The sequence below is a fragment of the Cibotium barometz genome, chromosome 24 (genome assembly GCF_041138505.1).
Source record: "Cibotium barometz isolate CiBa-2024 chromosome 24, ASM4113850v1, whole genome shotgun sequence".
Classification (NCBI taxonomy): Eukaryota; Viridiplantae; Streptophyta; class Polypodiopsida; order Cyatheales; family Cibotiaceae; genus Cibotium; species Cibotium barometz.
In genome coordinates this window covers 39,411,414-39,439,001 of record NC_141069.1, presented here as the reverse complement: position 1 = coordinate 39,439,001, position 27,588 = coordinate 39,411,414, and the positions used below count along the sequence as shown (strand labels likewise).

General features: G+C 44.3%; 1 protein-coding gene and 1 pseudogene across 1 annotated transcript; both read left to right on the top strand.

The window, feature by feature from the left end:
- The first annotated feature begins 348 nt into the window (after positions 1 to 348).
- Positions 349 to 2,363, top strand: LOC147625278 (uncharacterized; annotated as a pseudogene).
- A 1,037-nt stretch (positions 2,364 to 3,400) lies between these two features.
- Positions 3,401 to 27,362, top strand: LOC147625277 (elongation factor P (EF-P) family protein). The gene is made up of 7 exons (XM_086818594.1): positions 3,401 to 3,603; positions 4,412 to 4,489; positions 4,628 to 4,734; positions 5,467 to 5,544; positions 26,167 to 26,268; positions 26,728 to 26,809; positions 26,897 to 27,362. The coding sequence occupies exons 1-7, from the start codon at positions 3,465 to 3,467 to the stop codon at positions 27,013 to 27,015; spliced, it is 705 nt and encodes a 234-aa protein (XP_086674720.1). The 5' UTR covers positions 3,401 to 3,464; the 3' UTR covers positions 27,016 to 27,362.
- The last annotated feature ends 226 nt before the right edge of the window (positions 27,363 to 27,588 follow it).

Below are 27,588 nucleotides of genomic sequence, written 5' to 3'. Positions count from 1 at the left end.
CTTTGTTCAAAGTGTATCTATAACTGGACATTGTTTTTTATATGCTTGGGGCTCATGTGTTTTGATGAAATGAACAGTCAAGTTTTTTGGTTATGCATAGTTGAATGGTTATGTTCTGAAGGGTAAATGGTTGTGTTTGGAAGGATTAATGGTTGTGTCTGTATTTTTTTGATGTGCAGGTGATCCACCAGTGGTGGTGAGGGAAAGTGTAGGAAGAGAGAAAAGGCACACGTAATTGAAAAGGAAGGGGAGTCTCAGGCAACACTTAGCTTGGATCAAATTAGTCGTGTGGTGGAGACTAATTTTGAGGGTGTTCAGGATGCTAGGGAGGAGGTTGACAGTTAGACAATGACTAACTCTTTGCCGGCGGGTAGCTCTCTTAATACAGTGGATGAGTGGAATGGCAAAGAAGTTTTTTTACAGATTGTGCCTTACGTGATGAGATTGGAGGACAACAAAGATAAGAATAAGATTTACATTGACAAAGATGAGGATATCATGCAAAAAATTAGATTGTTTAGTTGTTTTCAATGTCCTATGATCCCTTTGTGTAGACTTATTCCTTATGCCCGTGTTAGGGGTTTAAGGGAAGATGTTTCTGGTCTAAAGATTGCATTTGGCAAAGAGGGATATGTGCTAGAAAAGGGAGCATTTATAGTTTCTCTTTGGACATGTGAAAAAGAGACTACCTATGTGAACCTATGTGAATGATGAGATTACTAGTGGATGGGATGCTATTTGGCATGACATTAACATGCATTTTGAGGAGGAGGTTAGAAGTAGACCGGAGTTGCACATCCTTATGGGGTAGGATGTTTTATGTGTGGGAGGGCAACCATCGTACGGTGGCTTGGACACAAGCTATCAAAGAAAGATTTTCTCAAACAAGAGCAAAGCACCATCGTGTATTGTGTACGATCATTGATCCTACACATGTGAACAAGATCGCTCTTTTAGTAAGCCTTCAAAGAATGAATTAGGAAGTTGCTTATAAATTTATGTTAGAGATCTTGATCATGTGGTGTTTTTTTCGGGCAAATTGTAATTTTTTGCCTTCATTTTTTAAAGCTTGAATACTCATGCTTTGGTAACCACAACCTTGCGGGACGAGATTGTGAATTGTTCCAATATTAGTGCTGCCAATCATGATGATTACTTGAAAGATTTGCCAGAGAGAGATAGAGAGTTAATTACTTTGATTAGAAAGAAGAATACAAAGGGAGCCGAGCCTTGGTACCCTTTTACTCGTAGATACTTGGGCAAGCTTGTTTATAATGTGAGTATTTGGTAAGCTTTGTTAAATACTCATGCTTTGCTTTAAATTGTCATGTGCTGAGATTCAATGTTATGTGAAGGTTCAAATTACTCAAGCCTTTACTCAAGCCTTGAACAAAAAGCTTGAGCAAGTGCGATTGACCACCATGGGAGAAGATGAGGTGAAAAAAATTGAAGCTAAGGAGAGAGAGGAATTGGCCATGAGATATGGCGACCGCATAGGGAAGGTATTCTGTAGTGTGTTTTACAATGGTGAATTGCATTTCTATTGAGATTAATATAGTGTGATTCTAATTGCGTTTCAAGACAATATTAATTTTGAACATAGTGTGTTGAGAATGATATCCATTTGTGTAGATTCTTAACATTATTAATTAAAAGCATGGTGATGCATGGCAGGTTCTTTATCAATGTAGGCATCTACTAATTGTTGGTCATTATCATGAGTTGCTCGTTGCTTTATTTTACATGTGTAACACAAAGACAAAGTTGTGGAAGAGCAACCAAGGGTGGACTTATTGGATGATGAGATAGACATGAATATTGAGGATGCTAGCACATGATGATGGTAAGTCATTTTCAACCCGTGATATGTGGTATGGAGTTGGTTTGGCTACATCTTGGTGATTCTGGCTGGTTGTTGATTATGGCATCGATGAGGTAATATTCCATGTGTGGTATGGAGTTGGTTTGGCTACATCTTGGTGATTCTGGCTGGTTATTGATTATGGCATCGATGGGAGGTAATATTCCATGTGTTGGAAGCTTGCAAGCCTTTCCTTTTATCTTGCAATTTGTTTGATGAAAGTTATGTTATGTTTTATAGGAGAGACAATGGGTTGGGTTGACCGCTATTGCCGTGTATTGGTGGATTTGGAGATTTGGCGCTATGTTATGGTTATGCATTACTCACCCTATGGATACTATGAGACTGTTGGTTTTCGGATAGAGGTAGTGTGTTTAGTGGTGGTTCCATGATTTTTTTTTGGTATATACGATTTTTTTAACCTCATTTGATTGTTGTCATCTGTTGAAGTATACCTCTTCTATGCTCTTTGCAGTTTGCAAACGAGGCATGGTTCCTGTGATTTACTGCTTGGAGAGTGCACCTCTTTTTGCGGTGCTTCATATGCATCCTATGGATTTGGTGGCATACCATTATTTGCTAGATGTATCTCATGCTAGGGATCCTCAAGGGTGTGGAGATCCGTGGTATTTTGGAGTGCAGCGTTACTTTCATTACAGGGTATTTGGAGTTGTTCTGTCGTCCTGGTGGTGTTTACCTTGAGTTGGGTTGTGGCACAACTCCTCTGCTTAAGGCATGTTTAAGGTCACTTAAGTCATTTATGCGCTTCGATGGACTTTGATGAGGGTCTTTTATATTCATATATATAGCCATTGCTTCTACCTAGGCAAGGAGGCCACGGGGAGGCTAGCAGTTCACATGATTGGGATGATGATATTGATGAGCGTGTGGGATAAAATTCATATGATTAGTGAGCATCTTGACCTTATTCAGTGCTGCATTGATGACTATTTATTTGGGTTTGGTTTTTGATGTGCTTGGGACTACTGTCGCTCTATTTTGATATGGATTTAGCGGTGTTTTGCATTGGGTCTATGCTTGAGGATCCAAATTATGTCTTGTGCTCACTTTGCATTGTTTTCTGTTATAAAAGTTTGTCAAGTTACTTCCAATTTTTTGGGGTTAGTTGCCAAGTTTCGCTCTAATTTTTAACTAGCTCAGAAAAGGTTGCTCGCTGTTTGGTAAGACTCAATTGGTAAAGATAAAGAAGAATGAACTCTTTAGTGGAGATCTAGAGTTCAATTCCCACTTGCCTTGGTCGATGGACATTCGATCATTCATTAAGGGTTGTGGCCTTAATATTATTTGTAAAAGGGATGTTAGTATTTATAATATATATATATAATTATTGTTCCAAAAAAAAGGATATCTACCCGGGAAAAGGAAATATGAACTTATATGAAGTTCATATTGAAGGATAAAATTTCTCATCCTTTTAATATTTGGAATCACCTTGTGGATATCACAGTAAAATGAACTACCTAGCTAAAATACGATAATTTGAACTACCTAGCTAAAATAGGATAATTTGAACTACCTAGCTAAACAGGCTAATATTTGGAATCACAGCTCCACACCTTGTGGATATCACAGTATACTTACGATGGTGGTGGCCATGAGGAGCGAGGGTCTTCACGTTGCTCTGTCAAGTGCGTCATCGCTACGCCCGCTCTCGACCACTCTCCGCTTGCAACAGCAGAGAATCGCCTGCAAATGGCCACAGCGGCATCATCACCGTCTCGGTATGCCCGTTCCTTCCTTCCACCGTTTTATTCAGCAATTCTAGGGTTTCTTTACCCGTCCCCGTTGTTTTTTTCAGATACAGTATGAAGATAATTTCTAGGGTTTTCCCAGGGTTCTTTTGTGTCATGCATGTCGCCACTTGCTAAGTTTCTATTTATAGGGTTTCTTCTGTAGCCTTTTGTATCATGCATGTGGCTGCTGGTTAAGTTAGAAATGCACGTCTTGTGCTTCCGATTACTTAGAAAATATACATCTTGTGCTGATGGTTGAACGTACATGTCGTATCTTTAACGGCTTTTCCCCTTGTGGAATTTCTCTGAGCTTCTAGCTTAGGTGGCATTGTGTCAAATAAACGCTGGTATATGCTCTTGCAGACTGTAGCACCAATGTGGTAGTCCTGGTATATGCCCTTGTGGCACTGTAGAACTGTTGTCCACTGTAAATACTGAGGTCCCAATGAAAAGCCGTCTTATCTTGAAAGTCATCCTGGGCTGCTCACATCATCAAGAATCAGATAAGAAATCGTTCTTTACAGTTGCAGATTGCGCACATGCGATGGCATCTTTACATAGGGCTAGTAGAGGCAGGGCTGCCCCTCACTTTATCAGTTCCCCTTTGCTATTGTGGAAGTGGTGGGCTGCTCCAGCTTCCTCCAGTCATTGCACTTATTTTTGGATTACACTTGTAGGAACTTCTCTTTGGGAATAAAAGGGTGTTACAGAAGTCTGAATCCACCAAAGTGTACGTTTGCAGGGTTTCCCTGCATTTTACTGGCACAAAATTGAACAAGTTTGTTGTGTATGGCAGGCATCTATGCAATCTCAAGCAACGACTTCAGGCCAGGAGTCAGCATTGAATTTGATGGGTCTCCTTGGCGTATTCTAGGTGATTTATTCAATGTTCATGATCTAGCATTTCACTTTGCTTGCTTCTACTTATTCATATCAATCAACTGAGGGGAACCCCATGGCATGATGTTCCTCTCCAACCTTTCAGGTCCATAAGTCTTTCTCTCTGTTGCAGAGTTTCTGCACGTCAAGCCTGGAAAAGGTGCTGCATTTGTCAGAACTAAATTGAGGAACTACATCACTGGCAACACAATGGAAAAGACTTTCCGAGCGGGTGAAACTGTATGTTTCCTTTTCATAGAGAGTGTTTGTCAAAGAGTGAGCTTGTAGTTGTACTCCATTCAATTTCCAATTGAATGTGGAGTAGGTGTTAACTTTGCTTTTACTTAAGCATGGATAATATTGAAGGGCCCTATTTCTTTTGTAAGTAACAACCCTTGATACCAATGTATGTAATGTGCTTGGGTGGCATGTGCTGCCCACGGGGTTTTGACAAACACTCACGACTATTAATATAATCAAACACTTTCAACAGACCACTTAGGCACTCCGTATTTGTTAAAAATAAATAAATACTCTCTCCCTCCCCCCCCCCTCTTCTATCTTTCTTGCTCGTACACACACATGGATATTACTGAATGGTCTCATCTCCTCTGTTAGTTATAACCCATATAAACAGACCAGGAGTAGGTTGAAAATAACATCCTTACTAACCAATCAAACTTAAGACAGAGAGACAAGCCAAAGAGGCTTTGTAGAGGATAGGCGAGCACCAAGCAGACACATTATATCCAATGGGATAGTCATACATGTCTCATTTCAATTTGATGGATTTACTTTGTTGGAGGAGATCTGCATGCCGAAGCAAGCTAATCCTGTTGGAAGACTTACGCAAGCTTTTCTTTCATTTTATGCTATATTTGAGTATTTTCTTTGCTATGGTTTTCTAAACACTCGTGGCTTTGATGATATATTTATTATGAGTGTCTTTTCTCCCTTTTTCATAATTGCCAGGTTGAAGAGGCTAGGGTGGAGAAGGATGTGAAGCAATATACCTACAAAGATGCAGATCAATATGTTTTTATGGATATGGTACTTTTAATTCTACTGGATATCAGTTAGTGATTTTTCTTTGATTTCTGTGAGCAGTATGTTTGGATTGCATGACTGCTAGCAATATAACAAGGCATTCACATATGGTAGCACTTAGTATTATTTAACGGTAAGGATAAAGAGCTTGTATGTAGAGATATTATTGGATGCATGGAAAGCTTGTAAGGATAAGGAGCTTGTTTGTAGATATATTATTATTATTTAATTATTGGATGCATGGAATTTTTTCACACGCGGCAATTCTGCCATCCTTACACCCATGGTGTTATGATGATTGAGAGACGAAGGGGGAATAATTTGTAATTCTTAGGTGGGATATGATTTTTGGGACCAAGGACAACACATTGGGCAACGACATTTGAGTGAAATGAGTGAAAGAAACAGGTTTGCCCGATCTGAAAATTTGCAGAAGGGTTTTGATGGCTTAAACGGGCTTCGATTGTGGAGTTCTTTGGCTTGGGAGACTCGGAAAATGGCGAGGAATACACCCATGTAAAAACAAGCAAAAATTTTAACTTTTGAAAATGGGCTCTGCAATGGTGGCAGTGGTGGCAAGTGGGCTTAGCTGGCTGATGGGTGCTGCTAGGGTAGAGGAGGCGGAGTTGGCCAAATTGAAAAATTGATTTGGGGATTTTCCAATTAAGGTTTGGGCGAGTCTGATGACGCTCTATGTATATATCAAAAACTTTTGATAATAAATGATGTTTTGCATGAGATTCCAAATTGTTTTCGTGGTTGTGAATATTGGTTAATAAAATTATCAGAGTGAATCTTGTTTTTAAGAATTATGATGGAATAATTATTGTTTAAGAAATAAATCTCAAAAATAAAATAATCATAAATCTGATGACGAAGTTAAGTTGACAAAAATCTCGTTTTGTCAGAATCATGAGGCGCGCGGCCCGTGCTAGGCAACCGGATCCTCTTACTGATGATGAAGAGTTAGATCCGAACGTTCGTAAAGCCCTGCACCGATCCCAACCTGGTCCATTTAAGCTATGGACGGAGAAGGCGGCGCTGCTACGGATGGTGGACGGCGGCTATCCTAATTAGGGCAAGCTCCAAGATGGAGCTTACGCTTCCTTAGTGGGGACCTAGCAAGGCCTTGTAGAGCCTTTTGGTGGGGCTTCTCAAAGAGAAAGAAAATCTGCAAGTGAATCGTGCTCCTTGATTTTTGCCCACGAATTGTTGAAGAGACCCTTGAATCCCAATGGCTGTAGCCTCAACTCTGATACTAAATGTTGGGTAGAGAGGGGAGCAACAACAACACTCACACACACACACACACTGTCACAAAATTCCTTACAGCTTCTATTTTTCTACTGTTCATGTGTGGCATGTGGAGCCTGACATGACATACATGTATGGCTGGTGTGGCCTGACATGGTGTGTCTGTGTGGCATATGGAGTCTGACATGACAGTACATGTATGGCTGGTGTAGCTTGACATGATAGTACATGTGTGGCTTGTGGGGCTTGACATGGTGTACATATATGGCTTATGGAGCCTGACATGATGTAATTCTCTGGGACTAGCTATCTTGGAGATCTTTTGTATTTATGTTTTAGGAAGGTTTTGGAAGGATCATGAGCCCTGGACATTTTATCGGATACAACTGAGCAGATGGGTGTTTCTTCCAGTTTAACTGCACTTGTGTGTGCATGACTTTCATTTTATATTTGGATGACTTGTCTTGTTTGCCTGGACAATGCCTGAGATTTTTGCTTGCGTTGTCCATGGGGCTAGGGACGCCTAGGCACCCTGTGGACACACTTGTTTGGGACTGGCAGGTTGTCTACGTGTGTTTTGCAAGTGGTAAGTATCCCCAAAAACTCAATTTACAGCTTTATGAGTTCACATGCTAATAATTATTGGTGCAGGCTCACACTCACTTATAAGGGACCGGACAACTTATAAGTGAGTACATAGTGTGTAGGACGTATTTAATACACGTGGCGGCCAAAAGCTAGGCACTGGACATTATTTGGGCCTCTTTCAAGTAGGCGCCCCCTTCTGGACCAGAAAAGCACACGTGGGCTATTTTCAGCAGGGACGCCCTATTATGGAAGAAAACTCCAGTTTTGGGGTAGGCGCTTGCTTTTTCTGGTGCATGGGAGCTGTTCGACTACTTCTACAGGCTGTTTACAGCCTTCTTCCGCGACAAAAACCTAATAGGTGCATGGGAGGTGCTGGCCGACCCCTTCTGCATGTTCTCCATTGCTGGCCGGCTGATTTACAGCTTGAACAGAGGCTGGACAAATGATAAAAACAAAGAGGAAGAGCTGGTCGTGGGCATTTGGACATTTTTCCTTCTGATCGGAGGCTTGCAGGCTTGTGTACTACTGCCTGCTGGTCGATTTCTTCTGAGGCTACTAAGGGCTGGTTGACTGCTAAAAACAGCCTTGAAGGGCTGGTCGACTTGCTGTATGAGCCAGACAGGAAGAAGGCGATGATGTTGAGTTGTCCCGGGCTGATGTGGGAGTGCTATGGGCTGTCCATAGTTGTCCTACATGTGCTGGATGCCGGGAATGCTCACTTGTGCTGAGAATCGTCATCAAATTCAGTTTATGTTATGTTTTCTTGTTTTCATATTGTATTGGAAGAAACAGGTGCAGCCAGTGGGGTGAACTTTGGGCACCCGCAAAGTTGTATTGGAAGCAGACTCCTTTTTGGTAATTTAATCATAAAGGGGGGGGTCAACCCATCTTCTGGCCCCTAGTGTGGTGTATTGTGCACATTTGTCATCTTGTTTTATCTGGCATGCTTATGTGTATTTTCAGATGTCATGATTGATAAGATTTTCCGTGTACAGTTGCCCTTCCGTTTACATTGGTATCAGAGCCTGACTTTCTACACAGTTGTGCCTAATATGATGCTGAATATGGCTGTAAGGAGTCATTATCCGTGAGAGAAGGTTGGGATTTTGAGGTAGCCCTCGTCTTATTGTCGCGCCTCGAAGGAGGTTACTTTGGTTTAAGTGGCAGTGAGCGTGTGGAAAGACTTCGTAGCCCTCCTGTCTGTGTAGGGGCACTATTGCACCTTTGCAGTCTATTCGTTATCATACTTGGGGAACTAGTGGAGAGCAATTCCGGGGCATGGAAAATTCTTTTCTTTCTGAAAAACTGGAAGATATATTATGGCTAGCTAGTCAGATCATTCTGTGGAGGATTCTATAACCTGTACTTGTCGTATGCGGGAGGAAGATAGAGACAGGGATCATGTTGGGGCTTCGGTGGATAATGATCCATCGTTGTCTGCCAGGGCTGAGGATCAGCAGGATATTGATGCCTTGATGAATGATCTTGAAGAGCTTCGTGCTTTGCAAAGAGATCCTGATGGACAGAGGGTCATTGAATCAAAGTCTCATGTCAAGGCTGATGTGGTCACTTTTGATGCAATTGCCCAACAGATAGGAATCGACAAACCATGAGAGTTGGCTGTTGCTTATTTAAAAAGCCGTGGTGATGTTGTTTCCAATGATGAGGGCAAGTGGGTCTTCACACGGCAACCTCATAGGCTATCCCGTGAAGGGAACTTCAATGATGTTGTGAGGGGGCATGCAGCCCGCACCGGTGATATGAGAGGACATGTGACCCGCACCAGTGATGTAAGAGGGTATGCAGCCCGAGCAAGCGATGTAAGTGGGCATGCAGCCCGAGCAAGTGTTTTGAGGGGGTTTGCAGCCCATGCAACATATATGAGGGGGCATGCAGCCCGAGGAGATGATGTACATCGACATGCAGCTCGTGGGGATGATGAGGGGTTTTCAGCCCATTTGAGAGATGCAGAAGATCTTCATGCATTGTCGGTGGTGTCTCCACCTTCTAGGTATGTTCTTGCTCCTAAAGTTCCATCCAGAGTGGAAGGTGTTACAAGGGAAATCAGCCCTAGATCTGGGCACCGTCGCCATTGTAGACATGATGAGGAGGATGATGTATTAGAGCGTCGGGATGCTCATCATAGCAAGAAGGTCAAAGAGTTCAAGTCAGGGGACAAGGACATTAAATTCAAGAGCTATAATGGAAAGTTGAATACTACCAAGGCACTTGCTTTCATAAGGCAATTTGAAATAGCCTTTTGCACTGAGGAATTTACCGAGAAATCTATGCTCAGGCATGTGGGTATGCATCTTAAAGAGACTGCAAGTGATTGGTGGATGGCAAAGCTTTTGGATAGAACAACTGCGCGTATATGGAGTGCTTTCAAAGAGCAATTTTATGATCAGTTCCTTTCTCCTCACTTCGAGAAGAAGGATGTACGAAAGGAATGGGATTGGCTAACACAGTGTAAACTCGCGGATGCCCAAGGACTAGGGCCTTTGACACACTTGTTGATACCATCAATGCATATTAAAACACTTAAACATGGCCACAGCCTTAACACATATCCATCATCACTTTGCATAAAACATAAAAGCTGGACAAAACATCCACAAATGCTGAAAATGGAGCTTGCACATGTGACACCACATAGAGGCCGGAATGAGCCGACCCCCCCCCCCCCCCCTTGGAGTATTTTATTACCCAAGGAGAATAATTTCATGTACAAGCTTTGAGGGCCTTACTCTCCCTACGGGAGATGCCGGATTATCCATATACAAATGCCATAACACAGCCCAACACGAGGCTACCAAGACAGAACACAGGCTGTAGAAATGCCGAACCAACAATATAATCCATATACCTCCGTGTGGGTACTGATTCTTCCCCAAAAACCACGGGTCTTCATGCAATAGAGCTAGTACAGCAAGTACAACTCTCCATTCAGCCGGTACAAGTACAATGGTTGGTGCAGTAGGTACAATGGCTAGTACATCCGGTACAAGAACAAATACTGGTACAATAGGTACAATGGCTAGTATATCCGGTACAAGTACAAATACTGGTACAGTAGGTACAATGGTTGGTACAGTAGTTACAGTGGCTGGTACAGCCGGTACAGTGGCTGGCACATCAAGTACAATGTCTGGTACAGTCGATACAGTGGTTGGTAAAGCCATCAAGTACAATGTCTGGTACATTACAGTCGATACAGTGGTTGGTACAGCAGGTACAGAAAGTACAAGGGTTGGTACAACAAGTACAATGGCTGAAAATCATAATAAAATGATTAAATACCCTTGCCTTAAGTATTTCTTAGCGATGGAAGCCTCCAAAACAGTCCCCAACAGTCGGTATTCTTCATGGGCAGCCTTCAAGAGAGAGAAAGAGAGTAGCCATCATTAAGGCAGCCTGTAACGGTGGTAGAGGCTAGTGTGCAGCAAGAGAGCCTCCATTAATGAAGAGAGAGGGCTGCGATTTATAGATTTGGGCCTCCCATGAGCTAAAATGGCAAGAGAAGGCTACAATGACAAGTGGAGAGCCACACGATAGCTGAAGTGACAAGTGTGAGGCCACTTGTCTCACTTTGATCCACTTGTCAGGCTACTTGTCTCACTTTGGTCCACTTTCTTGCCACATGTCCCAATCTAAGAGATGGGTCATTCCATAAACTTTATCTCTAAAAATATCCCAACTGGTAGACATTCTATCATAGGCACTTTGCCAACTCTTGGTATCTACTCAATTCGAGATGTAATGACGCAAACATAATTTCCGTCGGAGTCGGGCCAAAAATAGCAACTCTCCTAAATTTTAGGAGTGTGGTCCTTTGTATTCTAGGATAATCCCCCATTCCCAAAGCTTGTACTTTCCAAATATTTAGACATCCTCGAGTCCACCAGACCCCTTTCATACTAGGAAATGTCCAGGCTGGTGACACACAGGCTGAAGGTGAATCCGTTTTCTCTTATGTTTCAAAGTTTTGGCGGATTCTTCTCAAAGTTACACCTTTCATGACGATTAGTGAGGACGAGAAGAAAAGAAAGTTTGAGTCAGGGCTTCAACAAATCATTCAAAAGAGCCTTGCTGTGTATCCCCACAACACCTTATAGGAGCTCATATACTTAGCCACTATTTCTGAGGAGTTGCATGGCAAGGGAGCGTCAAAAAGACAAGAATTCAGCTTATACAAACGAAAATTCAGAGCTAAAAATGAGCAGAGAAAGGATGGACAGCCATCTAAATTTATGCCTAATGAGTCCAAGGATGCAAAAGGGGACTCAGAAAAGAAGCTAGGGGGTAAAAAGGATGATTCTAAGCTGTCCAGAAAGTATATTTTTGATTGCATGAGAGAGGGGAAGTGAAACCGATCCCGTCAAGTGGGAAAGACTCAGTTGGACACCTACACGTTTAATAGCACAACTTTAAAACCACAAATATGAAAAGGACAACTTAAAACAACTTGAAATTTAAATGAACAGAAATGGAAAGATGGACACCAGCACTGGGGCCGGAACGGGCCGACCCCCCCCTCAATATATGATATATTTATTGGGAGTATTTAGAGAATACAATGCTCCATGGGTTCTGAGAACCAGATCATGTCCATGTACATATGAAAACAGTACTAAACAAAATAACTCGAATTTCGATGTAGAAAAACTCGGAGCAGAACGACCACTAGTGTGGTCCAATCACTACGGTCCTGTGCTTTCACTGGACTCCGCGGAGAGCACCACACTGGTGTTCCGAGACCACGCACAGACAGGCGCTCTCGTACTAACGCCTGGCTCTCCCGATCTCAGCACCTTTGGACCGAGGTTCGCCCATATAGCTTGGACAACCCGGCACCGAACGGGTGTAGGCCGAGCGGGACGAATCTTTTACCAGATTTTAAACATTAAATGCTTTACTCAAATCTGAAAATCACTTACTTGTTGAAGGTTGATAGAAAATCCAATACCCGTGGTATTTGTGTGCAGCTACTTGAGAGAATCACCGAGACACGGCAGCCAAGGAGATTAACCACTTGTTGTGTCCACCTTCTTGTGGAGGAGGGAAATAGAATAATAACCACCACTCTGAAGAGAAACTGCCTGGCTACAGAGTATGACCTGCTGGAGATGAAGCACCCAGTTGGCTGTGTGAAGAGGCAACAGTGAACACAGCTTGTATGGAGAAGGAGCACAGCCGTCAGATTGTGGTGTAGCCACCTGGTGAATAGTAGGCGCCTGGCTGCTGTACACAGACGCTTGGCTCCAGCCCGAGGAGGAGATGGCCTGATGGTGCAAACACACAGTCGCCTGAGGGCAGAACTGTGCTGACTAGCAAAAACTGGCGCACAGCCACCTGCTGGGGCAGGCAGCGCAGCCTATTGGGCTGCCTGTCTGGAGGCGCACAGCCACAGTGGTCTGGCGGCTGAAGGTAGAGAGGCTAGTGAGCGCACAACCGCCTGGGAGACAGTATGCGCAGCAGAATAGGGAAAAGATGGCAGCCGCCTGCTGTAAATTCAGTCGCTAGCAGAGATGGGGAAACGCATGCGCCTGGTTGCTGTAGGAGCAGAGGCGTAGGTGACGACTTCTTGGTCTTCACGTGGAAGGAGAACCGGGTGATGAACAAACGCCAGCAAGAAGCGATGGGATTTCTACGCTTGAAGGGGTAAACTTTTTTAATAAAATTGATGTGGAGTTTAACTCCACACTTGCATGAGGGTGGGGGAGTTTGGGTAGGTGCCTTTGCCCACCCCCACACTCACTTAAATGGGGCTCCCCACCTTGGCCCCAAAGTGGGTGCCCAAAGTGGTGCCCACATTTAAATGAATGTGAACACTTCACCTTATAAATCAAAGGGTTAGTATTTAAAACATTTAAAACAACATGTACCATATACTTACCACCTGTTCACATGCACTGAAACTCGTCAGAATACAGGGCAGACTTCACGACTCACTGGCAGGCGTCCCCGCTCAGTAAGTAACACGTCAGGCAGGCAAACACACGAATACATGTCATGCGAAAACAGTTTCAAGCATGCAAATCATGTGTGCATGTGCAAATAGTAACATGGACATATCTCCCGTTCATGGAACATGTACAAAATATCTGTCGGCACAAAACTGGCACGACATAAAACATAAAAACCTGGTCTTCCTATGGAGTGACAGTCCCATAGGTAAGACACAGTTCCAGGCACGAGTTTCCCTAGGTGTGACAGTCCCATAGGTAAAACACGGCACGAATACTGGCTCTTCCATGGCGTGACAGTCCCATGGATTGAACACAGTCCAGGTCATACACGGGTGGCACTGATCTGGCTCCCGTCCATACGACACCATCCTACTAACACACGGGTGGCACCAGTCTGGCTCCCGTCCATGTCAGCAAAATACTGGCCTCTTCACACGAGACACTGGCCTGGCCTCAAGTGAACGAGACGCAAAAATGTGGGAATGGACCAAATGGTCGGCCAATTGGTGACATCCCCCCGGGCTTCTAAAGAGTTGACCTCAACTTAAAAGCCTCAAGATATGCCTGCAACAATTGCGGATAATCTGCAAAATAATCCTCATTTACCCATTTGGCATCAATAGGCAAATAATTTTTAAACTTCACAAGGTATCTCCTGGAAAGCTTTCCTGCAGGTAGCTTTCTCTCCTTGTGAAAAACAATCTGTTCTGGCTGGAGGATCTCCTCAAGCTCTTCAATCTCTGGCGGATCTTCTGTGACAGGCTCATCAGGATCTGGCCCCACATATTTCCGAAATAGACTCACATGAAAAGCATTGTGAATCTTCCAATGACTAGGTAAAGCAAGCCTGTAGGAGACTTCATTGATTTTGTGAATCACCTTGAAGGGTCCATAATAGCGAGGAGAAAGCTTAGGATATGATCCTTCTCGTCCTGGCCTCTTCCGAAGCCTAGCCTTCTCAAATTTCAGCAATACCCAATCACCTTCTTTGACTTCCATGTCCCTTCTATGCTTATCTGCAGCCATTTTATGCTTATCCTGAGATCTTGCAATGGCTGTCCGCACTTGACCAAAGGCAACATTCAAGTCACGAACATATTCATCAGCAGCAAAAATCTCATCCTTGGTACGAAGGATGGGTGGCAAGACCACTCTGCCATAAAGAATCTCAAACGGAGCCTTTCCTGTGGAAGCATGGATTGTATTGTTGTAGGCAAATTCAACAAGTGGAAGATACTTCTCCCATGCACTCTTTTGATCTGCCACATAACACTTCAGTAAATCCAACACAGCTGAATTTGCAGCTTCACTTTGGCCATCCGTTTGGGGATGATAAGCTGATGAAAACTCAAGCTTAGTACCCATATTATCAAACAAAGCCCTCCAAAATAGGCTTGTAGTCCTGGGATCTCTATCCCCAACAATGGATTTAGGCATACCATGATGCTTGAAAATATTAGCAAGAAAAAGCTTTACCATATGATCAGCTTTAATGGTTTTCTTGACGGGCAAGAAGTGAGCTTGCTTGCTAAACCTGTCCACAATAGTCCAAATAGCATCATTCCCATGCTGGGATCTAGGTAAATCCATAATAAAATCCATCGTGATACTTTCCCAAGGTTGCGAGGGAATAGGCAATGGCTGAAGCAAACCTGGAGGCTTTTGCCTGTCAAATTTCACCTTTTGGCAAGTGATACATGCACGCACATAAGCCTCAATGTCTTTACGCATGCTTGGCCAAAAGAAATACCTCTGAATCATGCGAGTAGTAGGCATAATACCTCTATGACCAGCATAAGGTGGAGCGTGACATTCGTCCATAACCTTTGGACGCAAATCCCTCACTACACATAGGCAATTATCCTTCATGAGATAACCCTCATTGATAACATAAGAGGCATGTGAATGACCAGCCATCAAATCAGTCCATATATGGCAAAAATCAGCATCCAAATGATACAAATCTCTCATAGCAGATAGATCTCCATGAGAGGCCACTGAGACTGCAGCAATATAAGGCCTCCTAGATAGTGCATCGGCCACCAGATTTTTCTTTCCTGGAGTATGCACAATCTGAAAATGAAACATGGAAAGAAAATTCGCCATTCTCATTTGCTTCTCTGAAAGCTTGGTTTGAGATAAAAAGTATCTCAAGCTTTGATGATCTGTTTTGACCACAAATTCAGCCCCAAGAAGGTAATGTTTCCAAATCTTTAAGGCGTGAATTACAGCCAAGAGCTCTTTCTCATAGATATCCATATGAAGCTCAGCATCATGCAAACGACGGCTCTCGTATGCAACTGCATGTCCTTCTTGATTTAGGACAGCTCCTATGCAATCACCACAAGCATCACATTCAACCACGAATGACTTGTGCAAGTCAGGAACAATCAATACTGGACCACATATGATCGCATGCTTGAGCTGCAAGAAAGCATCCTGTTCCTTTGAAGTCCATTTGAAAACAGTTTTCTTCTTCGTGAGATCATGTAGAGGAGTGGCAATCATAGCAAAATGCCTTATGAAACGCCTGTAGTATGAACATAATCCCAGAAAACTACGTACTTGATGTACGTTTTGCAATTCGGGCCAATTCCGAATAGTCTCTATCTTTGCAGGATCCATTGTAACTCCATCCTTGGATACAATATGTCCCAGATAATGAATCTCTGAAAGGAAAAACTCACTTTTCTTGGCATTGACGAAAAGTTTGTGCTTTCGCAACTCTTCGAACACTGTGACCAAATGAGTTCTGTGTTCCTGCTCATTCTTGGAGAAAACCAAGATATCATCAAAGAAGACTCCTGTAAACTTGCGATGGGATCGGAATATCCTATCCATCATACGATTAAAAGTAGCAGGAGCATTGGTGAGACCAAAAGGCATTACCAAGAATTCATATAATCCGAAGGCTGTCCTGAATGCAGTCTTATGGACATCTTGTGGCACCACTCGGATCTGGTGATAACCACTCTTCAAATCAAGTCTGCTAAAGCAAGCTGAGCCATCAAGCTTATCCAAAATATCATCAATACGTGGAATTGGGAATCTGTTCTTGATGGTAAGCTTGTTCAAAGCCCTATAGTCAACACACATACGGAATGATCCGTCCTTCTTTTGAACAAGAAGCACAGGAGAGCAGTAAGGTGAGGAACTGGGCTGAACCAAACCTTTCTCTAAAAGCTCGTTAACCTGCTTCATAATTTCTTCTTGTTGTGCAGCACTCACTCGGTATGCGGGTTTGTTAGGTGGAGAACTACCTGGCACAAGATCTATGCAATGATCTTCGGGCCTTTGGGGAGGTAATTCACCTGGCAATGAGTCAGCAAAACAGTCTTTGAATGCATTAAGAAAATTCAGCCTATCATTAGACATAGCATCCATATTTTGATGATTTGGCACAAGACTATCACGCACAAAAACCAAGTACGCTGAAAGACTCTTTTTCATTGCTTTATTAATTTGGATGTGTGATACAACTGGGATAGAATCCCCTTCTTTGCCAGCATCAATAAAGTGCATGCGGCCTTTATGCATAAAAGAAATCATATTGGACTTGTAGTCTTTGCGGGGCTCAAGCCTATGATGCCACGGCTTGCCCAACAATACATCACATCCATTCAGAGGAGCAACTAAAAAATGCTCATTATCCAGATAGCCCTGAATATGAATACGCAACTTCCCAATCAAAGGGGTAACCTGCACCTCTTTGCCAATAAATGCAGCTTCGGCTTCAATCTGAGGTCCCATGCTTTCAACCTCAATACCCAATGCAGCTGCCATTTGCATAGAGATGAAATTGTCAGTTGCACAGTCATCAAACATGAAAAGTGCGGGCTGATCCTTGATTTGCCCCCATGCCTTGCAAACCATTCTCTCTTTAGCATCATGACCTGTGTTACCTTGCACATCAGGAACTGCATGAACATTTGCTTTGGTATGCTTGTCCTCGTGCTTTGGTTTGCGATCTGGGCATTGCCGAAACATGTGGTCTTTGCTACCACAAGAAAAGCATTTTCCATCCTTAGCATATTGCTCTCTTTGCTCCGGGGTTAATCCAAATTTGTTCTTTCTTGGGCCCTGTTCTTTATTTTCAGCTTTACCACCCTTGTAAGGCTCCCGAAAGCTCTTTTTAGGTGGCTGTCCACCCTTTTGCTGATTTGGGACAGCCTTGTCCTTCCCCTTAGAACCTCCTTGATCTTGCTTGATCTTGAGCACCAATTGCTCTGTAGCAAGGGCAGAAGCTGTGAGTTGCTGCAACGTATGTTTTGGGTGCAATTCAATACCCGATCTATATGCAGGTTGCAATCCAGAACGAAACTTCCTCTTTCTTTCCTCCTCTGAGATTAGCATGAAGGGAGTCACTTCCAGCAACACTTTCCAAAATTTGTTAACATACTGTTGCACACTCTCGTTATCTTTTTGTTCCAGCCTATCCCACTTTTGAGTGAGAGTTTGCTCTGCATTGGGTGGCAAGAACTGAGCATAAAATCTATCTTTGAATTCCTTCCAAGTAGAGATGGGATCCTTGGTGATCTTTTCGGTGATCCACCAATGGGCAGCAGTGCCTTTCAGAAACATACTAGCATGGCGCACCTTCGACTTTTCTGTAAAGTCCTCATCACTAAAGGCAATGTCGAACTGTGCCACAAACGCTAACACCTTAGAGGCATCATGTTCACCATGAAAGACATCAAATTTGACAGATTTATCACCTGCTTTGAACTCCTTGAGCTTCCTGGCATGAGGCTCATGGTCCTCTCTTTTTCTTTTCCCCTTATCCAACGGGGTAGCCCTGTCTGCATGGGCTCCATGGGCCGTCATAGAAGCTTCATGGGGCACGGTGGCATGTGCTCCACGAACTCGAAGCTCAGATGCATGTGACTTATCTGCATATGGCATGGTCTCTCCATGAGACAACTCAGAAGGCAAAATTTTTCTGGAAGCAGACCTGTCACCATGAGATACATATCTTGCATGCATGTGACTTTCGTGCCCTCCATGAGCACTGGCATACATAAATCTGTCAGGCTTAGTGCCTTGGGGAGAGGATGCATGACGAGAAGTGACAGTCACCTCTTCCTTTTGCATAAAAGATTTCAGCCTCTGGGATGCAGGATCTCCATGCTTTAAACGAGGTGGATTTCTGAATTTTAGCTCTCCGTCATCCCCCTCTTTGATATCACCTTTGCGAAGGAGATAGGCAAGTGCCAACTCCCTTGGTTTCTTGCCCACTTCACGAGCCATTGATTCAAAGGTTACATCAACCATAGCATCAGCCTTCCTGGCTTCAATAGCACTTTGCAGATGAGGATCTTCATGCAAAAACTTCAATTCTTGCTCTTGAGCCTGCAAAAGTTTTCTCATATGTTCCATTTCAGCCCTCATAGCATCAGGGTCTTGTTCAAGCATAACTGTCTTTCCTGGAGACAGTTGACCTTTGGATTCACTATCCAGAACCCTTTCAAGAGGCTTGTGTCTACCTCGCAGGGCATCAGACCCACGAGAAGCACTAGAGAGACCCCTCGAATTTGGTACTTCCAAAGGGTTGCCTTGGCTGTCCATTGTGTTCAAAGTTTGCTAAAAGCGGGATGTCCAGTACACAGGTTCGTTTCCCCACTAGGAAGAGGGAAACAACCGTGCTCTGATACCAATGAAACCGATCCCGTCAAGTGGGAAAGACTCAGTTGGACACCTACACGTTTAATAGCACAACTTTAAAACCACAAATATGAAAAGGACAACTTAAAACAACTTGAAATTTAAATGAACAGAAATGGAAAGATGGACACCAGCACTGGGGCCGGAACGGGCCGACCCCCCCCTCAATATATGATATATTTATTGGGAGTATTTAGAGAATACAATGCTCCATGGGTTCTGAGAACCAGATCATGTCCATGTACATATGAAAACAGTACTAAACAAAATAACTCGAATTTCGATGTAGAAAAACTCGGAGCAGAACGACCACTAGTGTGGTCCAATCACTACGGTCCTGTGCTTTCACTGGACTCCGCGGAGAGCACCACACTGGTGTTCCGAGACCACGCACAGACAGGCGCTCTCGTACTAACGCCTGGCTCTCCCGATCTCAGCACCTTTGGACCGAGGTTCGCCCATATAGCTTGGACAACCCGGCACCGAACGGGTGTAGGCCGAGCGGGACGAATCTTTTACCAGATTTTAAACATTAAATGCTTTACTCAAATCTGAAAATCACTTACTTGTTGAAGGTTGATAGAAAATCCAATACCCGTGGTATTTGTGTGCAGCTACTTGAGAGAATCACCGAGACACGGCAGCCAAGGAGATTAACCACTTGTTGTGTCCACCTTCTTGTGGAGGAGGGAAATAGAATAATAACCACCACTCTGAAGAGAAACTGCCTGGCTACAGAGTATGACCTGCTGGAGATGAAGCACCCAGTTGGCTGTGTGAAGAGGCAACAGTGAACACAGCTTGTATGGAGAAGGAGCACAGCCGTCAGATTGTGGTGTAGCCACCTGGTGAATAGTAGGCGCCTGGCTGCTGTACACAGACGCTTGGCTCCAGCCCGAGGAGGAGATGGCCTGATGGTGCAAACACACAGTCGCCTGAGGGCAGAACTGTGCTGACTAGCAAAAACTGGCGCACAGCCACCTGCTGGGGCAGGCAGCGCAGCCTATTGGGCTGCCTGTCTGGAGGCGCACAGCCACAGTGGTCTGGCGGCTGAAGGTAGAGAGGCTAGTGAGCGCACAACCGCCTGGGAGACAGTATGCGCAGCAGAATAGGGAAAAGATGGCAGCCGCCTGCTGTAAATTCAGTCGCCAGCAGAGATGGGGAAACGCATGCGCCTGGTTGCTGTAGGAGCAGAGGCGTAGGTGACGACTTCTTGGTCTTCACGTGGAAGGAGAACCGGGTGATGAACAAACGCCAGCAAGAAGCGATGGGATTTCTACGCTTGAAGGGGTAAACTTTTTTAATAAAATTGATGTGGAGTTTAACTCCACACTTGCATGAGGGTGGGGGAGTTTGGGTAGGTGCCTTTGCCCACCCCCACACTCACTTAAATGGGGCTCCCCACCTTGGCCCCAAAGTGGGTGCCCAAAGTGGTGCCCACATTTAAATGAATGTGAACACTTCACCTTATAAATCAAAGGGTTAGTATTTAAAACATTTAAAACAACATGTACCATATACTTACCACCTGTTCACATGCACTGAAACTCGTCAGAATACAGGGCAGACTTCACGACTCACTGGCAGGCGTCCCCGCTCAGTAAGTAACACGTCAGGCAGGCAAACACACGAATACATGTCATGCGAAAACAGTTTCAAGCATGCAAATCATGTGTGCATGTGCAAATAGTAACATGGACATATCTCCCGTTCATGGAACATGTACAAAATATCTGTCGGCACAAAACTGGCACGACATAAAACATAAAAACCTGGTCTTCCTATGGAGTGACAGTCCCATAGGTAAGACACAGTTCCAGGCACGAGTTTCCCTAGGTGTGACAGTCCCATAGGTAAAACACGGCACGAATACTGGCTCTTCCATGGCGTGACAGTCCCATGGATTGAACACAGTCCAGGTCATACACGGGTGGCACTGATCTGGCTCCCGTCCATACGACACCATCCTGCTAACACACGGGTGGCACCAGTCTGGCTCCCGTCCATGTCAGCAAAATACTGGCCTCTTCACACGAGACACTGGCCTGGCCTCAAGTGAACGAGACGCAAAAATGTGGGAATGGACCAAATGGTCGGCCAATTGGTGACAGGAAGTGCTTCACATGTGGGAGCAAAGATCACATAAAAGCTCAATGCCCCCAAAATCTCAAAAAGAATAATGTGTAGGATGCCAAACCTAGTGTAAATGTTATATCCGATGTGCAGGGTAACACTACACATGAACCAAAGAGCAGAATCTTATGCAAAGCTTGGGGCAAGTTTAAGGACCGAACGACTTTATTCCTTTTTGATAATGCCTCAATAGATAACTTCATATCCATACAAATGGTTGTTGCTCTTGGGTTAAAGCCCGAGGAATTGGACATGGACTTTCATGTAGATGCTGCCTTTGAGGGCAAGGAAGTTAAGGTCACTCCCATCATTGGGAAGCTTTGTATACAGACACAAGGATATTTGGATCATGAAGACTTCCTCGTGGCACCACCTACAGGATGTGATGTGATACTTGGGATGCCTTGGCATTATCATTTGGATCCCAAGATTTTGCACAAAGAAAAGAAAGTTATGTTTACTCATAGGGATAGGGAAGTTTGTATTGATGCGGGTACCATACTCGTTGTAAGCCATATATCTATTTCAAAGGCAATAAAGAAATCAGCTTGTTCTTACTTGGTCTTTGTACGTGATAATGTTGAGCACAATGCTTTAACTCCCGTAGATTCAGAAAAGATTGATTTCTTAAGTGTATGCTGATTGCTTTACTGATTCACTACCAAGATAGTTATCCCCAGAGAGGCCCGAGGAGCTCTCCTCCTAACCGACCTCCTTATAAGGTGAGTGTTGCCCAACAGGAGGAAATCATGACTCAAGTAAATGATTTGCTTGAGAAGGGGTTGATAAGGCCAAGTTCTTCGCCTTATTGTTCTCCAGTTTTACTTGTGCAGAAAAAGGATGGGACATACAGAATGTGTGTTGATTATAGGGCCCTTAACAAGATTACTATCAAGAACAGGTTTTCGATTCCTCGAATTGATGATATTTTTGATAAACTTGAGATTGTGGATAGCGGTGCTACTGCACACATGACACCCCGTCGAGATTGGTTTGAGGACTTCACTGCCAGGTCAGGCGAGATCACTTTGGGTGATTCTTCTTTTGTGCCAGTGCATGGACATGGCACTATCCCCATCTTCTGCTCTTCTGAGGACAAGAGGTACTTCTTTGACGTTCTGTATATTCCAAATTTGGCTTTTAACCTTTTGTCAGTGAGTGCTCTTACAACTCATGGTGCGGAGGTGATCTTTTCTCGTTATGAGATTACCATTCGTGATAAGGCGACTAGTAGCATCTTGGCTCAGGGAGTCCAAGATAGTGGTCTGTACAAGTTGATCGCTCTACTTTCTTCTGGTGCTTCTTTTGCTCTTTGGCATACTCGGTTTGGCCATTTGAGCTATCAGCTTCTGCAACGAGCTTCGAAGGATGGGTTGGTTGAGGGTTTACCAACCATCAAGGCTCCATCTTCTGCTTGTTCCTCTTGTTTACAAGGGAAGCAACACCGAGCCACCTTTCCGAAGGAGGCGACACACAAATCTTCGACATCACTTGCTCTCATTCATGTAGACTTATGTAGTCCTATGAGTACCACGTCTTTGAGTAAGGTGTTGTACATGCTCGTGATGGTGGGTGATTTTTCTAGATATACTTGGGTTTTCTTTCTGTGATTGGAGAGTTGAGGTGGAAAAAGAGACCGGTCGTTCGGTCAAGGCTCTCAAGACTGACGGAGGGGGTGACTTTACATCCCAGGAGTTTCAGCAATATTGCAAGACCCATGGCATTTGGAGACACCACAGAATGGAGTTGCCGAGAGGAAGAATAGAACCATTATGGAGATGGCCCGTGCTATTGCTTGAGCATTCTTCATTACCTCGACGTTTTTGGGCTGAGGTGGCTTCCACTGCTGTATACATTCAGAACAGGTCTCCTACTGTTGCTTTTCTCGATAAAACTCCATATGAGGCTTTCCATGGTGAGAAGCCCTCCGTTGTTCATTTTCGGATATTTGGGTGTTCGGCGTATGTTCATGTGCCTAAGGAGCATTGCTCCAAGTTGGACTCGAAGTCTCAGCGCATGACTTTTCTCAGATACAGCACTGTGTCCAAGGCATATCGTCTCTATGATCCTCGGGCCGGCAAAGTTGTTGTGAGCCGTGATGTGGTGTTCGACGAGACTCCTACATCTTCAAATGGGGGTGGTGAGCTTCTTCTTCCTCTACCTCCATCTCCGCCTTCTTCTCCTCCTCCTCCTCCGTTGCTTCTGTTACGCCTCCAGCTGTGGATTCTCAGTTAGATGATGATGACTCTGCTCCTCCTCTAGCGAGTTCGAGCAGATTTGTGCCTGGATGGTATTATCAGACAGTTCGTGATTCTGGGTTACGGGAGCTTCCTTCTGCTCCTCCGCCTGGTTCTCTCCGGCGTTCTTCCAGAGTTATAGGGAAACAAATTCAGGAGGGCAACATGTTTGTTAATTATGCTCTTATGTCCTCTATCATTAATGGTCCTTCTGATTCCACTTCTGTGGATGAGGCTCTTTCACATGAGCCTTAGCGTCGTGCTATGCGGGCAGAGCTGGATGCTATTGAACGGAATGGCACTTGGATTTTGGTGCCTAGGCCATTGCAGCGTAAGGTGATTGGTGTGCGTTGGATCTTCAAATGGAAGTTCCGACCTGATGGCAGCTTGGACAAGCACAAGGCAAGGTTGGTTGCCAAGGGTTATGCTCGGCGCCCTGGAGTCGACTTCGATGAGACCTTCACTCCGACGGCTCGGATGACTACCATTCGCACCGTTCTTGCTCTTGCAGGTCATCATAGATGGCCCGTTTTCCAGATGGACGTCAAGTCAGCTTTCTTGAATGGAGAGCTTACATAGGAGGTTTATGTTGATCATTCGCTGGGATTTGTTGTTCCAGGCAAACAAGATTAGGTGTATCGGTTGAAGAAGGCCTTATATGGTCTGAAGCGGGCTCCGCGGGCTTGGTACTAGCGGATTGATGAGTTCTTCTAGAAGCTCGGCTTGTGCCGTTCTCATGCAGATTCGAACCTCTATATTCTCCTTGAGAGGGGGTTGATTGTTATCATGGTGGTCTATGTTGATGACCTCATCTTTACAGGTTCTTATTCTATGAGGATCCGTTCTGTCATGGATGCTTTGGAGACAGAGTTTGAGATGCCGGATCTTGGCCTTCACTCGGCTTTGAGATTTGGCAGACCTCGAAGGGCATTTTCTTCTCTTAGCAAAAGTACACACGAGAGATTCTCGACAGATTTCAGATGACTGGTGCAGACCAGTATCTTCTCCTATGGATATTAGTGAGAAGCTTTCTCTACCTAATGCTTCTCCAGGGATTGATCAGGGACAGTATCGGGTTCTCGTCGGTTGTTTGGTTTGCCCGATTGGACATATGTTTCGCAGTCAATTTATTGAGTTCTTGCTCATCCAAATCCCGTCAGCAGCATTAGCGGTGTGCTCTCAGAGTTCTTCGGTACTTGCGTGGCACTCTGGACTTTGGCATCTTCTATGGCCAAGGATGCACTCTTGTTGGATGGTCTGATTCAAATTGGACCAGAGATCCAGATATTCGGTTTTCGACCACTGGTTGTGTTTTTACACTCGGGTCTGGAGCCATTTCATGGAGCAATAAAAAGCAGCCTACTGGGGAGCTTGCCTCTACAGAGGCGGAGTATCGTGCGGTTTGTTACGCTGCATGTGAGGCGATATGGTTGCGGAGATTATTGGAGGAGCTCGGCTGTCCTCCTACCGGATCTACTTTTCTTTGGTGTGACAATCAGAGTTGCATCGCCATCGCCAAGAACCCTGTGCTTCATGTTCGTACGAAACACATTGAGATACAATATCACTATGTTCGTGAACGGGTTCTTGCTGGAGATTTGTGTTTGGAGTATTGTCCTTCAACGGAGAACGCTGCAGATTTGTTCACCAAGCCGGTTTCTTAGGCTTCCTTGGCTCCTCATCTTCGGCTTCTCTGAGTTTGTTCAGCATCTGGTGCTAAGAGGGGGTGTTAGCACATTCATCCCCAGTTTCTGCCCATTTCTGGTGTCCTTTTGGTCCCTCTTGTATGGCCCTTGATTGTGGGCTGGCCACCCCTTTTTCCATATTTTTTTGGGATTTTTCCCAGCCCTTTTGGTATTTTACCAGTCGGCCAGCTCATATGCTCCAGTCGGCCAGCATATTCAGTCCCAGTCAGCCAGCATTCTTCGCCAATAAATAGGTGGGGCTGGCCTCTCACTTTTCATTCAGTCTTGTACATATTTTGCTCCCTCACTTATGAGACTTCTAGTGTCTCTTGCTTGCGACTGTTTTGCTTCAGTATATTCAGCATAGTTGCTCCATATCTCTCTCTCTTGCGCTCTCTATTCAGCACACTCTAGTGCTCCGTTGCTTCTGCTTTGTGCACTCTTTCAAGTTCGCCTTGAGAGACTTCTACCTGATGATCTCGCGACAGCGAACTGCATGTAGACGCTGCCCACAGACTTGTCTGAGGGTGTCACAGCATCTCATAGACTGAGGATTGCCAGAGACCACCGACAGGTGGTTCATGGACATGCCCCATAGGTTCACCACATAGCCCCTTGAAGGACGGGGTCTTCACTACCTCTGCAACTCCAAGGTCTATACAAAGAGTGATCTTGCTGCCCCAGAAGTACTTTACTTGGGCAGAACTTCAGAAGTCACTTACATCCTTGGCACTCACCACGTGACATTGGTGCTCAAAGAACTTACTTCTTGTTTGATAGGTGTTAGGGGATGCCCTTGGATCTCCCATCATAGACTGGTCTACACAAGTATTATTTTGCTTCCAAAGGCCACGTTGGCCTTCAGCAGAAATTAATAAATTTCTGTCAAACAAAGAAAGGGAATAGGAAAAAGAAGAAAATATTCCTTTATCCCTCTTGAGTATGCCTCTTTTATAGTCGATGAATCATAGTTATTATTGGCCTCAAAATGTTTTCTCTGTATGTGTACAGGCTTCCTTCCACTTCATTTATTCGTGAGTGATTTAATATTATAAGTTTTTGTTTATATGATACCCAACTCTTTTTGTGCTTGTTTAGGTCACGTATGAAGAATCAAGATTAAATGAAGCAGATCTTGGTGATAAGAACAAGTGGCTGAAGGAAGGAATGGAATGCAATGTCCTTACCTGGAATGGACGGGTATGCTTTTGCTGTGATGTTGCCCTTGCATATCATCACATATGAGTAGTCTGGGATTCTTCACTCTTTGAGTTCTAGCACATGGTTGAGATTTGACTCAAGCATGTGGGACCTTTGCTTGGTAACATGACTTCAGTGTGGGCAATAACATGACTGAAAAGGGATGCTGTTTTATGTGCCTTTGGGGCTGCCAAACCCGGCTGACCCTGGTGTGGCCTGCATGATCTGGCTGCTGGAATTGCTACAATTCTGCTTCACTGCTGCACTTGCCTGTGTGTCATCTATTCCTCTTTCGTGGGCTGTATGTATCACTCCTTTTGTTTGAGTTGGTCTCTCTTGAGGATGAGAATGCAGATTGTGTCATGCCTGGTTTGTTTTTTTTTTGTTGGTTTTTTCTTTTTCAGCTCAGATGCATGTAATATGATTGACTGGTTTAATCCTTTAACTGGGGCTGCACAGGTGATAGATGTAGAGCTACCCATCACTGTCAAGCTGCAGGTTGCTCAGACTGACCCTGGTTTAAAGGGTGACACGGCACAAGGTAATGTGAACTTGTGCTCTTCCTCATTTATTTGTGTAGGAGCTTTAGAATTTCCCTTGAATTCAAAGCGGTCTTTTCATGATGCAGGGGGTACAAAGCCTGCCACTCTTGACACTGGAGCCACAGTTAATGTTCCGTTGTTTGTGAACATTGGAGATACCATCCTTGTAGATACAAGGACGGGGTCTTACATGAGCCGTGCATAGGGCAAGCTCAATGATGCCATTGTGTTCATTGTCTTCAGTATAGTCGGCAAAAGTCTAAGGCAGTTTCATTTTTTGGGAAGCTGAAGAACGAGTTGACTTGAGAATTTCATAGCGTGTGATTGTTACAAAGGGAAGGCAGGCATGGCTTTCCTTTCATCCTCAGCCGTGCTAGAATTCTTCCCTCAAACTGTAGCTGTTCTTCAAGCTTCGAGATGAGTGGACATTACAAGTCCAAACAAATGCTCGAATGGCGTGGATGTAATTACATCCATTCAAGTGTTTTTGAATGTAAATGAAATATTTGTAGATCATATCATCAAATTTTGCAATGAGAAGGACTCTATCTCTCTCTCTCTCTGCATGATGAATGTATATTGATAGATTACTGTTATCTCATAGACCCTAGCAGTCTTTAATTAGTCAAAATAATGCTCTCTCTCTCTCTCTCTCTCTCTCTCTCTCTCTCTCTCTATGTGAGCAGTGCAATGCCATCCCGTCAGGCTTAGCTGTTTGTTGCTCCCTCAGGGCTGCATGCAAAGGTTAAAGACACATTCATAAAGATGAACACGCTGG